Source organism: Capsella rubella, unplaced genomic scaffold, assembly GCF_000375325.1.
Source record: "Capsella rubella cultivar Monte Gargano unplaced genomic scaffold, Caprub1_0 scaffold_4, whole genome shotgun sequence".
Classification (NCBI taxonomy): domain Eukaryota; kingdom Viridiplantae; phylum Streptophyta; class Magnoliopsida; order Brassicales; family Brassicaceae; genus Capsella; species Capsella rubella.
This window is the reverse complement of record NW_006238920.1, coordinates 2,237,687-2,252,576: the sequence shown is the minus strand read 5'-3', so window position 1 is coordinate 2,252,576 and position 14,890 is coordinate 2,237,687. Positions and strand designations below refer to the sequence as shown.

At 30.2% G+C, this 14,890-nt stretch overlaps 3 protein-coding genes and 1 long non-coding RNA gene across 4 annotated transcripts; 2 read left to right on the top strand and 2 right to left on the bottom strand.

Annotated features, from left to right (window-relative positions):
• The first annotated feature begins 544 nt into the window (after window positions 1-544).
• On the top strand, window positions 545-1,827 carry LOC111831027. Its single transcript, XR_002834340.1, has 2 exons — window positions 545-774; window positions 1,283-1,827. It is a non-coding gene; the product is annotated as an uncharacterized LOC111831027 (long non-coding RNA).
• A 4,564-nt stretch (window positions 1,828-6,391) lies between these two features.
• On the top strand, window positions 6,392-8,830 carry LOC17890411 (hydroxyproline O-arabinosyltransferase 2). The gene is made up of 8 exons (XM_006293430.2): window positions 6,392-6,811; window positions 7,268-7,335; window positions 7,486-7,687; window positions 7,775-7,872; window positions 7,967-8,036; window positions 8,128-8,199; window positions 8,343-8,456; window positions 8,557-8,830. Exons 1-8 carry the CDS (start codon window positions 6,425-6,427, stop codon window positions 8,614-8,616), a joined length of 1,071 nt encoding a protein of 356 aa, XP_006293492.1. The 5' UTR covers window positions 6,392-6,424; the 3' UTR covers window positions 8,617-8,830.
• A 3,321-nt stretch (window positions 8,831-12,151) lies between these two features.
• Window positions 12,152-13,081, bottom strand: LOC17887977. Its single transcript, XM_006295173.2, has one exon. It carries the CDS (start codon window positions 13,045-13,047, stop codon window positions 12,490-12,492), a length of 558 nt encoding a protein of 185 aa, XP_006295235.2. The 5' UTR covers window positions 13,048-13,081; the 3' UTR covers window positions 12,152-12,489.
• Window positions 13,082-13,853: 772 nt separating this feature from the next.
• On the bottom strand, window positions 13,854-14,621 carry LOC17890286 (putative BTB/POZ domain-containing protein At2g40440). Its single transcript, XM_006295391.2, has 2 exons — window positions 14,520-14,621; window positions 13,854-14,363 (listed from the first exon to the last, which is right to left on the bottom strand). The coding sequence occupies exons 1-2, from the start codon at window positions 14,619-14,621 to the stop codon at window positions 13,899-13,901; spliced, it is 567 nt and encodes a 188-aa protein (XP_006295453.1). The 3' UTR covers window positions 13,854-13,898.
• Between the last annotated feature and the right edge of the window lie 269 nt (window positions 14,622-14,890).

Sequence of the window (14,890 nt, the reverse complement as noted above, 5' to 3'; positions counted from 1 at the left end):
TAATAAATTATGACAATATATAAAGAGATAATGTAAACAATTAAAAATATAACCAACTCCCCCCCCCCCCCCCCGAAACCCACAAATCATGTTCAAATATCATGCCAACATATAAAAGGGCCCAAAATATTAACATCTAGATCTATATTTGGTAAAAACCCTAATAGCACATGTTCTCAATGATTCTCAACCGCACTTCCATTTACGCCCACACTTCGACTTATACTATACACACTTAATTTCTCTACAACTAATGAAGCTAAAACTCAATAGTTTTTCTATACAAACACAATTTAAGTTTTAAAAAGTAAAGTATGGTATAGTGAAAAAAATAAGTAGAAAATAAAATATGAACTAATTACTCATAAACAACATAATAAACTCCCGCGCGTAGAACGGGCAACCGAGTAGTAGTAAAATATAAGTTTGATGTAATGCACGTATTATTTCAGTATGAAAACTATAACTTTTATCCATGGGACAATTTTAAAAATACCCCACAAGGGAGACCAATTATACAAATACTCCCATTTTTGGGAAAAAAAGCAAGTGTACCCTTCAAATACTAACCTAATTTATTTTGATTTGGAACCAAAATCAGCCGTCAAACTCTCGCCATCGTTTCAGAGAAATCTCGTTGGTGTCTTCTTCATCAAATCTTTGTCGTCATCGTCATCATCATCGTCGCTGTCGTTTTGAGTAGTGGTCGTCCATGTCATCGTCACTATCGATTTGATTTGGAAATTTCAGATTTATTGTCTGGTTCTTGTTCAGGTAAGTGATATCATCATTTTGAGTTCGGATTTGTCTTAATTTTAGCGTTTGTATTCGAATTTGAGTTTGAATTAGAGTTCTAAATTGTGTAGACTTTTAGTGTTTTTGTTTGGGGTTTTACAATTTAGTGTTCTTGTTTTGATGTTGGACATCGATATTGTAACTAAAGTTGGGAATTTGACAATTTAGGGTTTTGTTTGATTCATATGGTCTTGTGAATTTGACAATTGGGAATCGGGGTTTGTGAAGTTTGTGAAGGATTGGGGTTTGTGAAGGATTTAACAAGTGTTACAAGAACAAAAATGTTGGACTCTGAAGGGTATATTTGGGGTTATGTAGCTCACCAGTGTCATTGACTTCTATAATTTTTCACATGCATTTTAAAAGCATTTTAAAAAGTTTTTTAAACATTTTGGGTGTTGTGTTTTGATGTTGATGACTGTTAGCCTAGACATTTATATGATGTTTTATAACTGAATGCACTGACCAATTATTACTTATGGAGCAGATGGGTGACAGTGAATCTGACGTCCTTCTTCTACCAAGAGGTATTTATGAAGTTTTTTTTAACCAAACACTAGAGCTATTATAATTCAACATTCAGGTCTTAGTTTGGTTCGAAGAGTTAAAGCTGTATTGGGAGAAGAATCGTTCAGGAAACTTGAAGATTCTTTCTTCGGTCATATCATCAAACTGACATCAAAAGAATCGTATTCTCGGGGAAGTTATTCCACTATATGATGTTGAGAAGGCTTAAGAAAAAGGAGAATAATATATAGTTTACAGTCGCCTTGCAACCAGTTAAGGAAACGGGTGGGTGGAATGCGACTGCGACGGCTCTGGCGAATGCGACAGTTCCGGCGACTGCGACAGCTCCGACGACAATTACAACGGTGATAGCTTGGCAAAGGGGAGCGGGTGAAGACAAATCAACCATAAGAACAGCGATTATTAGGTTAGCTATTGTTGTATTAGTCAATTAGGGTAAAGTGTAAATGAAATTTTAAGAGAGGTATAACTAAAAATGGACAGAAAATATGATTTTTTAAAAAAGGAGTAGCACAAAAAGAGCATTACTAACAAATTCTCTTTATGGATTATATTAGAGTGCATATAATTAAAATTTAATTTTGTTATGCTGCAATATATATATATATATATATAAATTGAGTATTTATTGCAGCTTAATTTAAAATTAAATTTAAGTGTATTTAAGATAATTCTCTTAATTTATTTAGTGTATTTCAAGTGCATAAATTATAAGTTTGGGGTTCTATATAGAAATGATTAGATATAAACTATAAAATTAATATGTAATTTAAGTAAATTAATATATATTTTATATCCGCGTATTTACGCGCTCTAATCTAGTATTTTATAATGTAGTTTATAGTTTAAATATTAAAAATCATCTTACTTTAGTATTTTTATATATATCTTTATTAATTTAGTTATGGAATAAAGGAAAGAGAACCCTAATTTCTATTTTAGTAAATAAGTAACTTGTATATCATTTCAAGGCAATATTATTGTTTTGTTTTGCTTAGTTTCAATTATGGGAGATACAAGTTTTGATGGCTTACCTTATATGTGGGACTTCTTGATCTAAGTGTTAAAATTTGTTGTGACCAAAATATGCTCAGCACTTGCTTATGCATATGTTAATTTTTATCATAGTTTCCAAGGTAATAATTTTGTATATTGTGTAATGGGAAATACCTAGTAATATATATAATAATATATAATGATATTATGTTATTATTATTTTCATAATATATATATGATGAGTTATCATAGGTGACATATATATATATACGAGGGGATAATATGAGAATCTCAGGAGACAAACAACTTAATCATTGTCATAACTCATAAGCAAGTCCGCAGATTAAAAGCAAAACCCTACCTAGCGAGATAGAAACAAACAATATCCAAACTAACTCCTCCAAAATCGAATATTAAACAAATACTTTCTTTTTTTTGTGGGAATATTAAACAAATACTTTAGAATCTCTCATGTAATTCATAAATTAATTATTAATTATAAATATAAATAGGGAAGTTTAGCTAAACTTTATTTAAAATTGAATTAAAATTAAAATTTATTATAACTTATAAAAAATAATTTCTAAATTATTTTTGGAAAAAAAGAAGAGAAATTAATTTCATTTGGAAAGATATTTTATTTGGTTTGAAGTATCAAATAAACGTGTGTATATATATATATATATATTAGCAATATAAATGAGTAATGGTGAATAGCTCCCAAATAGCTCCCAAATGTTTTGGTGATTGTCAGTTTGACATTACTAGATTTTTATAATTAACGTTTAATAACAAATTTTATATTTATATAATACAAATATAGTCATTTGTAAATAAATCCATATAAACAACGCAAATAAACATAAAGATTCTAAAATAAATTATAGCATCGTTGAGGAAAACATTAAAAAATCTTTCAAATACGAATTATAAAAAACTACATATTTTCTTTAAAAATGTTTTAAAATTACTATATTACGATTTTTATTGAACTTTGTTATCTTTAATTTAAGCTAAAAATATTATTTTCGAAAATCTTTTATTCACCCTTATGCTTTAGACAATGAAATTGCTCAATGGCATAATACATTCATACATAAATTAAAAATTAAACAAATATAACATATTATAAATAAAAATCATGAATAAAATTATGTATTTTGTTAAACTCAAAATCTAATTTATTTGTAAACTGTGAATCCTAATTCTCCTTTAAAAACCCAAACTGAGAAATAACCTTGTTTAATTGTAAAACCTAAATCTCACTCCTCTTTAATACTCTTTTAAAAATTCTTATAAACTCAATCTTTTAAAAAATTCTTATAAACTCAATCTTGTAAAACCTTGTTTATTTCTCAAAAATTCTCTTTTAAAAACCTTATAAACTCTTTTAAAAACCACTTAAAAACCTTATAAAACTTGTAAAAACGATTTAAATCTTTTAAAATATTATAAAATATTTGTATCAAATTTCCACGTAGTAGTTATTATATATAAGTACCTTATAAATTATATAAAACTTTACAATTTTTCATATTTAAACATGGATTTTTGAAAATGGATAGATACAGGAGGTATATTTGAAAAGGGTACACAAAAAGGGGTATTTCTCAAAAATTCTCTTTAATTTTTTATAATTATTTTTTAATGTTGTTTAAAAAATATATTTGTATCTTAATATTAACAAAATTAGATATAACGTGTTGCGACATCTTATGTTTTTACTTGACATTTATCATGATCACGTGAGTTAGTAAATTTAAAAACCAAGTTTCGACATATAATCTCGTTTATTTGTTAAACTTAAACCATAATTTCAATTTATAAAGATAAACCATAATTCTTATTTATCATTTATATACCCAAACCAACAAATAACCTGATTTAATTGTAAAATTAAAGTTTAAAGCTTAATCCTCTTCTGTAAACAAAAACCGCCATATATTCTTGTTAATTACAAATTTTAAATCCCTATCTTATTAATAAACCAAATTGACATAACTGAAATTAGATTATTTGTTTAATTTTATTAATAATTTTTAATATATATTTCTTTATAATATTTATTTTATATATTCCTTTTTCGATAGGGTTAATAATATTTCTATTTTATCCAAATATTAACAAAATCAGTTACGACACGTGTCAATATCTTATCATTTATAATTGACACGTATCACGATCTTGTTAATGGCTGACTTTGAAAATCAAGGTTTATAAAATAAGATAAGATATAAGATATCTTAATATGTGAAAGGTTTTTTTCCCATTGGTCAAACATTTCGATGCCTTTATTTTAGGTTTAAAGTTCAGTTCACAGGATTTGTGTGCAGGTAATGCTGCAAAACTTATTCTGATTTGATGATGAAATGCTTAACTATATAAATATTTAAAATATTTTAATAATAGTTTAACTTTCTATTTTCTAAATAATATGATATATATTTACTAGATGAAAAAATAAACATTATACATACTCAAATTCAATTTTTAAAAAGTAAAAATATTTTTATGATAAAGAAAATTCGAAGGGGAGATATGTACAAGCTTTGAAGCATGTCTTACAACATGTTCTTCTAGAGGTTACATAATACGTAGGAGTTTTCTCTATTTCGGCCTCTTTTGTTCGCTAATAATGATGCTGCAATACTAACATTGAAAAATCTCAAGATTCTCCCAAGTTAAACATTAAACAAAACTATTGATTCCTAATTTAATATATTACTTTTTTGTTGTAAATATGGTGTATTTCCGGGATTGCAACGTAAGGTGAATTTGGATAATGATTGAATCGTACTCGGAATCACTTTTCTTAAAGAGTATTTTAGACCCTTATTTAGTTTAGGGTTACACGAAATCCCTCGCAAGATACGACAATCAAAGTTTCATATTTTGTTCTAGGTTAAGATACAAGAGAAACAAATAGAGTTTTATGTTTTGTTTTTTTTTTTGTTTAAACCAAAGTTTTTTTAACCTTTGGTCTTGGGTTTCTTTCCTCTTTCTCACTTTTTTCTCTGCATTTTTTTATACAACAAGTCAGAGTATTATAATGGTCAATGGGTGTAACAAAGGTTTGCAACCGTTCGTTTGATAATAATCATTCACTCAAGAGTTGTGTTGGTTAATCAAATAACCATACACTCAAGAGTTGTGTTGGTTAATAAATAACCATTTTTAATTAACATTTAAATATCCAACACTTTTAAGTTTTAACTATATGAATTTAAATAATATGTTCTCATATGATACATTTATTAGATAAATATTCTAAAATGCAAAGATCTCCATAAAACACAATTTCATACATACCACTCAACTTTCCCAAATCTCGCTTAATTTCTCTTGTATCTTTTTTTTTTTTGTCGATCATTGTCGCAGTGATTCGGTGTTGAATGACCTATAATTTCTGTTTAAAAACAATTTTAATTTAGGAATCGGAAGGGTCTATTGGTGTCAAATATTGTCACTAGATACATCAAGGCAAAATTAGCCCACTAAACAAGAGTAATACAAGGCACAATTTATTGGATACTTTTGCTAGGTGCCAAGTTTGAAGATTCATAAAAGCTTGCTAATGAGTCAAATTAGAAAAATGAAGTGATTTATATTTTTATGCTCACAATTCACAAATCTCTAGCAAACTCTTATTTTCTTCGAATCCTCCCAAGAAAATCAATCAAACCATCACCAATGTTATTCATTCTCAACCGGATCAACATGCACCCATACCTACTTGGGCTTGTACATTCCAACACCAAGATTTTGTAATAGTAATATTACCCATCTTTCTTCCTAAACCCAAACCCTACTTTTGTGGTTTATGAAAATATTATTCCTCGACAAAACCAATAAGTTTGAATCATATAGAACAAAACAAACCGTAATAATTAACAATTTAAATAAAAATAAAACGAAGACCAGAACGTTGTAGGACCAGCCACATTCTAACTACTACTCTTGAATCATTTCTCAATTACACAAAGATGAGCGACGACTTTTATATTTTTATTACAACTTGAAACTGTCTTATGAGTTATGTCTTTATGTCTTCTTGCTCTCTCTCGCCATATGACTAAGTTTTTTGTTACACAAAGAAAAATAGAAAATGGGATTCCGTGGGAAGTTCTTCTTCCCTATTCTTATGACTCTATCACTATTTCTAATAATAAGATACAACTACATAGTCTCAGATGATCCTCCTCTCCGACAAGATCTCCCCGGTCGTCGATCCGGCGATGATGAAGTCGTGTATACCGTCAAGACTCGGTCCAAGAAGTCAAAGAGACTGTTTCACACGGCGGTGACGGCCACGGACTCGGTGTACAGCACATGGCAGTGTCGGGTCATGTATTATTGGTATAACAGGTTTAGAGACGAGCCAGGGTCGGATATGGGTGGGTTTACCCGGATCTTGCATTCGGGTCGACCTGATGGGCTTATGGATGAGATCCCTACCTTTGTTGCTCAACCTCTTCCCTCTGGTGTTGACCAGGTTCTTTAACTTCTTTTTGTTACATTGGTGATGAATATAATAAGAATGTATACATTTTATATAGCTTACAAATATTGGTTACTACTTACGAGCTAGATTTTTTTAATGTGATCATGATGTTACTTTTTGAGTTTGAAGTTTAGAATTAAAGATAGTCACGTAAACAAAGCAAATCTCATCAAATCCTGTATTATATGATTTGAGTTATTAAAATTAAGTAGTGTTCATGTAATCATGTTGATAATATAAACCTTTATTTTTATCAAAATAAAAATTAAATTTATTTCCAATAAACATAACTTAATTTATTAATTAATCTAAAGAATTTAAACAAAATAGTATAGATGTGTCGAGGCTTTATTCTAAGGATAGGAATTTCAAAAAAGATTTACATAAAAAGATAAAAAAAATAATATGATGTGTTGTACTTACATAACTTGTATATATAATGAACAGGGATATGTAGTTTTAAATAGGCCTTGGGCGTTTGTGCAATGGCTTCAACAAGCACATATAGAGGAAGAGTAAGTATCCTTCTACATTGTCATTCCTAGTTTTCATAAATACTTTTAATACCTAAAGGTCTTGATTAATTTTAATTTTTGAGTAATACCTCAACTTAGAGTTGCTTTTGATGTTCATATATTTGTCTCTTTTATTGAACATCATGTCAGTTACATTCTCATGGCGGAACCTGATCATATCATAGTTAAACCTATACCAAACCTAGCCAGAGGCAATCTCGCGGCTGCATTTCCGTTCTTCTACATTGAACCGAAGAAATATGAATCCGTTCTCCGCAAATTCTTCCCCAAAGAGAATGGACTGATATCAAGAATTGATCCAATCGGGAATTCTCCTGTGATTGTCGCTAAGGTATAATAATAATCACATTACTAAATTAAAATCTTTCCGCGAACCGCATATATTGTTCCATGGCTAATACTTTTCTTGATTTTCTAGAAATCATTGATGAAAATTGCTCCAACATGGATGAACGTTTCTTTGGCTATGAAGAATGACCCACAAACAGATAAAGCTTTTGGTTGGGTCCTTGAAATGTAAATTTCTCTCTTCTCTAATGTGACCTCTCTAATTCTAGCTAGATATATGGTTTTTGTTTAATTGGTCTATGTTTGATTTATACTATATAAGGTATGCATATGCTGTTTCTTCTGCGTTACACGGCGTGAGCAACATTCTACACAAAGACTTCATGATTCAGGTTTTGATCAATATATTATCTTTATATATTCTATCAAAGCTTTTGAAATTGTGTAACATAACAAGTCATGTTTTGTCTGTTTGGTATATAGCCTCCTTGGGACACTGAAACAAAGAATACGTACATAATACATTACACTTACGGCTGCGATTTCGACATGAAGGTAAGTAAACCTTGAAATTAACAACTAGCTAGCAATAAAACAAGTTTAAGTTGATGAATGAATTAGATAAGCTTGGTTTTATATTGTATCTATTGGTTATATTGTAAGTTTTATATTGTATACCTTGGTTATATAATTTACAGGGGAATATGATGATCGGAAAGATTGGAGAATGGAGATTCGACAAACGGTCTTACGGGAGTAAACCGCCTCCAAGAAATCTCGCATTGCCTCCCCAAGGAGTTCCCGAGAGCGTGGTATAGATATATAGCTTCAATGAATCTTCTCTCATTTGTTTGCTTTAAATTTTGTTTTTGCTCAGTTCTGATCATTAAGTGGGTATATAACACATTGCAGGTGACATTGGTGAAAATGATAAACGAAGCTACGGCTAATATTCCCAACTGGGCATCTTGAAAATACATTCTTTAACCAAGAGCTAATAGCTTGATTAGTAAAAATATTTTGGCAAAATTCTAGAGGTATTCGGTTTAAATGACGTTTGGGACGAGATCTTATAACTTGTTCTGGTTTCAAGAGTGAATGTATGAGTTTTGGTCAAAAACCTTAATTATTCCAAAAAAGAAAAAACATTCTTTTTTCCTAAGCAAAATTATATTCCTTTTAACTCTATTGCATCGTTTTCCTTACTCATATATTCAATTCTAAGTCAAAGATTTATGAATTGAAAAATAAAAAGAGAACTGGTTTAGACAAAATTTGAGTCATTATTAGGAAATAATATGCCCATGGAGAGGTATCATGTTTCATAATCAATCATACACCAAAAATAAGAAGAAAACAAAATTTCATATCGTCTTTATTAATTTAGACAAATGTAGCTATTTACTGCCAAAATTTTATTGTTTTTAATCTAATCCAGTCGAATAAGAAAACACTAACATGTAGCTAAAACCATTACATAAAAAGAGAGTGAGGAGAAACACCATACTCTTAAAATAATGACTATTGAAGGATGAGAAGAGTAAGACAATAATCATTGGATGCATAAAAATCTCTACAAATCTTCTTGTACCTGGAACAACAACTAAGAATCATTAAATCGAGATAAGTATTGAGAGGATAAATTTGAGAATCTTTCGATCCATAACTAGGATGTGAATGGTTACAGCGGTTGGGATGGACAAATCTGTATGCGGTTTAGTCCACCCTATTTTCGGGGCGGACAACAAACAGAGTTGGTATATAATAACGGTCCGCATATGGTGCACAGCGGTTTTGTTTTGTTTTCTTTGAATTCACGCTACTAGGACATAATTAGTGAATGGTACATAAAATACGGTTCGGTCCACAAACGGTTTTCTCCACTTGAACCACTATAACCATTCGAACCCCTAGTATTTTGTCGAAAACAAATGAAGAGTTGGTCAAGCGGTAACAATATAAAGTATATGTAGCTTCTCCAAAGTCAAGTGATAAAATCATAAAAGTTGAAGGTGGGGAAGAAGAATAAGAGTTAACATGTTTCTCTTCCTCGGACTCGTATCTCGTCGCCAAGGGAGATGAAAAAGGCTGACCGATCGAAGTCTAAGATCTCGCCACATCCTGTATTCGAGTGGTATACTTTGATTGGAATGATTCACCATTTATTTTAGATGGTGTGACTTGTGAGGAATGGGTGAGAATTCTTCACATCAGCAATTGAATGAAACCTTGTGAAGGCATAAAAATGTGCTATGTATGCTTTTTGGTGAATAATGTGATATGTATGCTAATTTGCAATTTACTAATTTTTAAAAAAAATATTTGTTGACTAATTAATTCGTTTATCAAATTTTTTAAAAAATCCAATAAAAATATTTAGAACGTTTTTCTATATTTAATATGCAAAATTATGATAAGGCATAATGTTACTAGAAGCCAACATGTAATCTAATCTTCTTAATGTGTAAATAATATTGTTCAAACACAATGTTGTTATAATATATATATATATATACACATTTATGTAATGAATTGTATTTATATTATTCTTTAATTTGCATATAATTATTAATAGCTACTAATTAAAACTATCTTTTACACTAAACATACCCTAAACCCTTGAACTTTATACCTTATCCTTACATTGAACAGACCCTAAAAATAAAAAGGGGAATTTCAAAAATACCTATTTTCCAATACCACTTTTTAAAAATACCCTTCTTTCTAATTGCATCAAAAAGTCACTATGAAATTTGAAATTTATCAAAAAATATGTGTAAGCTTATATTTATAGACACAAATTATCTTTATATGTGTGTAAATTTATAAATATATTTCATAAATACCATATAAATACCTTTTAAAAATCATTTAAAAACCTTATAAAAACTTTGTAAACATTTTAAAAACCTTATAAAAACCTTATAAATGCCGTTTAGAACCTTTTAAAACCTGATAAATATTTGGATTTAGTCTCCCCATAGTAATGATAATCTTGATGTACCTTATCAACCATATAAAAGTTAATAATTTTTCATATTTGAAAAGGGATATTTTTGAAAATGGATAGAAAAGAGGGGTATTTTTTAAAAGAGTACACCAAAAGGGGTATTTCTCAAAAATTCTCAAACAAAAATTATATATATATATATATATATATGTGTGTGTGTAAATATATATAAAAGTGAATTATACATTTATCAATAGTTATTTTGGTCTCATGAGACCACTTAGTGTTTCCGGAAATCCACCATATATAATCATGAGATGTCGAAATCCACCATTTTCTGACATGTAGTATGTGCAACAAACATATGTATAGACATAGCTTTCCTGAAACTATAGTGGTCTCATGAAACCAAAATAAATATTGATAAATGACATAAAGTTTTCTATTTCCAATGACAAAGTTGAAATCATATGACATATGTTATTGTTTTTCTATTATAGAATTGGTTGGATTCTCAAATAATCTAGTGCCTTGTTCACACCAAATAAACATTTCACATCATTCACTACATGTTTGAGTCTCACATTGTCAAGATCACCAGCAGGTAAATTATTATTTCCACACCCGCTAGTATTCCACTCATTTTTTCTTGGCATCCCATGATTCATAGCGTATTGTAAGCCTATGAAAGAACATTATACATAACATTAGAAGCATAAAATTGCAGTCCGGCATCAAAAATATTCAACATAGAAGCACAAAATTAGTACATAATTGCATTCATAATAAGTTTGAATATGAATATTGTAAAAACAAAATATGATAATGCTAGTTTCTATGAGACTGAGTTAGGGAGACTAGAATCTAAGGGATGTGAGCGAGGATTCTAATCTCATTTTATTCTTTGATTTTTGTGCTATCCTGTTAAATTTTTGTGGGTTGTGTTTTTTTTTCTTAACTTAATTATATAAAAGCCATGACCCTAGAGTCATACAGGTTTTACAGCATAAAAATAATACAGACATATGCCAATAGAAGAAAATATTACAGCATTTTTGTGGATTGTGTGTTGATTGCTACATTTGTATGGTATGATTTTAGATTAACAATAAATCTCAGAGTTATATGTGTTAATAATCAAATGCCATTAGTTTTGTAAAATTACGGATTTACAATGGTGTTGTCTCTATTTTTATTATATATAAAATTCGTCAGCTAAAACATATATAAGCTAAATTTTCTCTGGTTTGCGATTGATTTGATGCAACTCATATGAGTTTCTGCTTCCAATATTTTCTCCGTTAACTTAACTAACTTTACATGTATCTGATAGTTACAAATTCACTCCAGAACACATACACATATATTGGTATATATTTATATTAATGTTTTACAATTTAAAACTATATTTCTTTATAATCTAGTGGTGGATGCAATGAGTAAAGCACATGACTCAGATGATAGTCCATGAAATTTAAAATGTAGCTAACTACAAAACCTATCTCTAAAAGTGATATGATGAATTGCCTTTGTCCAAAACTGTTAGCACATGATCTCTATGAAGATTCAAATGAAGATCATCAAAGATAAAAAAAGTATCCAAAGATTAAAGAGCAAATTTGATTTAACAATAAGATTGAAAAAAAAAAAAAATACTTAGAAAGATAATAACATTGATACCACTAGCCTAAAGAGTCACACTTAAACAAACCAAATGAGAAAAAAGCTTATTCACATTATTACTATTACTACACTAAGTCCCTAAGAAGATATTTTTTTTTCGATCTTTCCCCTTGAAAAAATAAGAGAAGGAATTCGAAAAAAAAAGTTCTAAATTCCGATGATCGGAGAAGAGAAATGGAGTTAACGACGGCGGAATCGGAGGAAGAAATGGATCAAGCAATATCTAAACGGAGGATTCTGATGAGATCGTTTGTTGCAATTGCATCGCTTGAGACGCTTTTCTTAGCGAAGAACGCTGGTAAAGGTACTTCACTAGGCGGCGGAGATGTCGATGTGACTGGACCAGCGTAAAACAAAGCCGGAGCTCTGACCGGAGTCGGAATCTTAACCGGATTTGTACCGATCTGACGGTTATGTTTCAGATCTGGTTTGATATCTTCGCCGCGGTTGAGAGGAGGAGAGATCGGGGATTGGTGACGTGGCGGACTCCGGCGACGGCGATTTGTTAACGGTTTTATGTGACGGTGAGGAAGAGGAAGGTTGTTGTTAGTGGAGAAGATATCACGAGGAGGATGGAGAACAGCAACATCTCCCATGGTGATTGATTTGATTTCTGGAAAATAAAAGTGGTGGGAGGAAAATGAGAGATTTGGGAAAGTGAAGGGTATGATTGTAAAAAGTGAGATATTGAGTGAGATCATGTGTTGTTGGATATATATATATACAAGAGAGAAAGAGGATTGTTGTTGAATTTGAAAGCGTGTCTTCATTGATGGCAAAAAAAAATGTGGTTTGGGTTTGGTTTGGTTTGGTTAGCCACAGTCCACATACTCGTATCGTATTAGTTGTGTATCAAACGTGTTTTTTTGTTTTTTTTTTTTTTAATAATATAATTACAATTTATTTTTAACATTTTATTGATATCGTATTATTTTTTAGAGGAATTCCTCAAAATACCATTATTTTGGTTTTTTTCCAAAAATACAACTAAAATCATGGTATGGAATTTTAAATCTTTGGTTTGGATTTATTATTTACAATTCAGGATATAGTATTTAGGGGGTAAGTTTAATGTTTAGAATTTAGAATTTAAAGTTTGAAAATTTAAAATTTAATTTTAATCTTGTGGTATTTTTGTCCTAAAAACAAAAATGGTGGTATTTTAGAAAATGTCCCTTTTATTTATTTATTTATTTATTTTAAAATCTAATAAATGCATGCATGCAAACTTTTTATTTTATTTTATAATGGATACATACAAACTTGTAAAGGACATATTCCGATATCCGATATCCAATTTTTATCGTGTGCCCATGTAGGAACATAGAATTTTTTCAGATTGTAGCTAATACATTTGCTAAGATTTTTGTAACCTCTCAAGGCTGAAGCTTTCTTATCCTTTAAGCTTTCAAGCTTTATTTGGAACTGTTTTTGAGAAGAATGCAAGATTGGGACTCTTATAATAAGAAGAAGATGATGAATGCATAGATAGAGTGAGAATGATGCAGAACAGGAAACAATAATAATACTTGTAAATTTTTGCCAAATATAGATAAAAACAAAAGGGTTCCAACAATTTCTTAGAATGAAATGAAAAGATACAATATGGTTCTTCTAGTAGCTAGATATACTGACCATTCCACATACCAGTCAAAGAAGACCTAAGTATCTCAGCTACAAGATCCGGATTCCTCCTAACGAAATCCTTGAGCTCAACAGTTTTACAAATCGTCCCTAAGTTCCTTACGATAAATTTGGCAGCGGAGTCGTTCAACGCTTTGTCAAAAGGAATCAAGGACAGCTCCATGAAGTTAAGAACATTTGCTAAGTTAAGAGATGATATAAGCTCGTTTCTGCAGAGATCCCGCAAATGCGGGATCTTGTATTTGTCCGCTGCTATGTAAAGTGATTGCACATGTTTCTTCTCTTTTAAAGAAAGCACGGACCGGTTGTTGTAGATGAACTCAACTAAAGCCTCCAACTCTTCTTGTTTAAGCACATGGAGAGTTACTGTCTCGATATTACCATCCGAAGTCTTGATATTGTCGGATTCGAGCATCTTCTTGAACACTTCTGATCTTGCTGCCTATAAACATTTGATGGTACAGCAATAAATTATCAAAAGCATTTCTGAAGTGGTATCAATATCAAATGTTATGTTATATAATAATTACTAAAGTTATATGGGAATGATAAATATTAAGACTAGAGAGAAGAGATACTAGAGAGGAAAATTAGAGACCATGACAAGTTTGTGGACGGAGATAGCTGCACCATCTTCAGTGTCACCTGCCTTGAGCCGTAGATCAACTTGCCATTGTTCTGAGTTGCTCTGCTTTACCATAGTTGCTATAACTAGAACTTGATATAGTACACAAGCGGTGTGGTGAGGTGTATATATATAGAGAAAACTCCATAAGCGGCAGTCAAAGTTACCCTTGTTAATTTATACCTTCTTTGTTTCCCAAGACTTACTAGATGAGAGAGACATTAGTTAATGCTAATAACATAGTCCCAAGTCCCAACTATTTAGAATTTTAAAAACCAAACGGATGTTTCTGAAGTATTTTTGAAAATATAATTAAATTGCTTCTTGGTTTATGGAGTATTAAT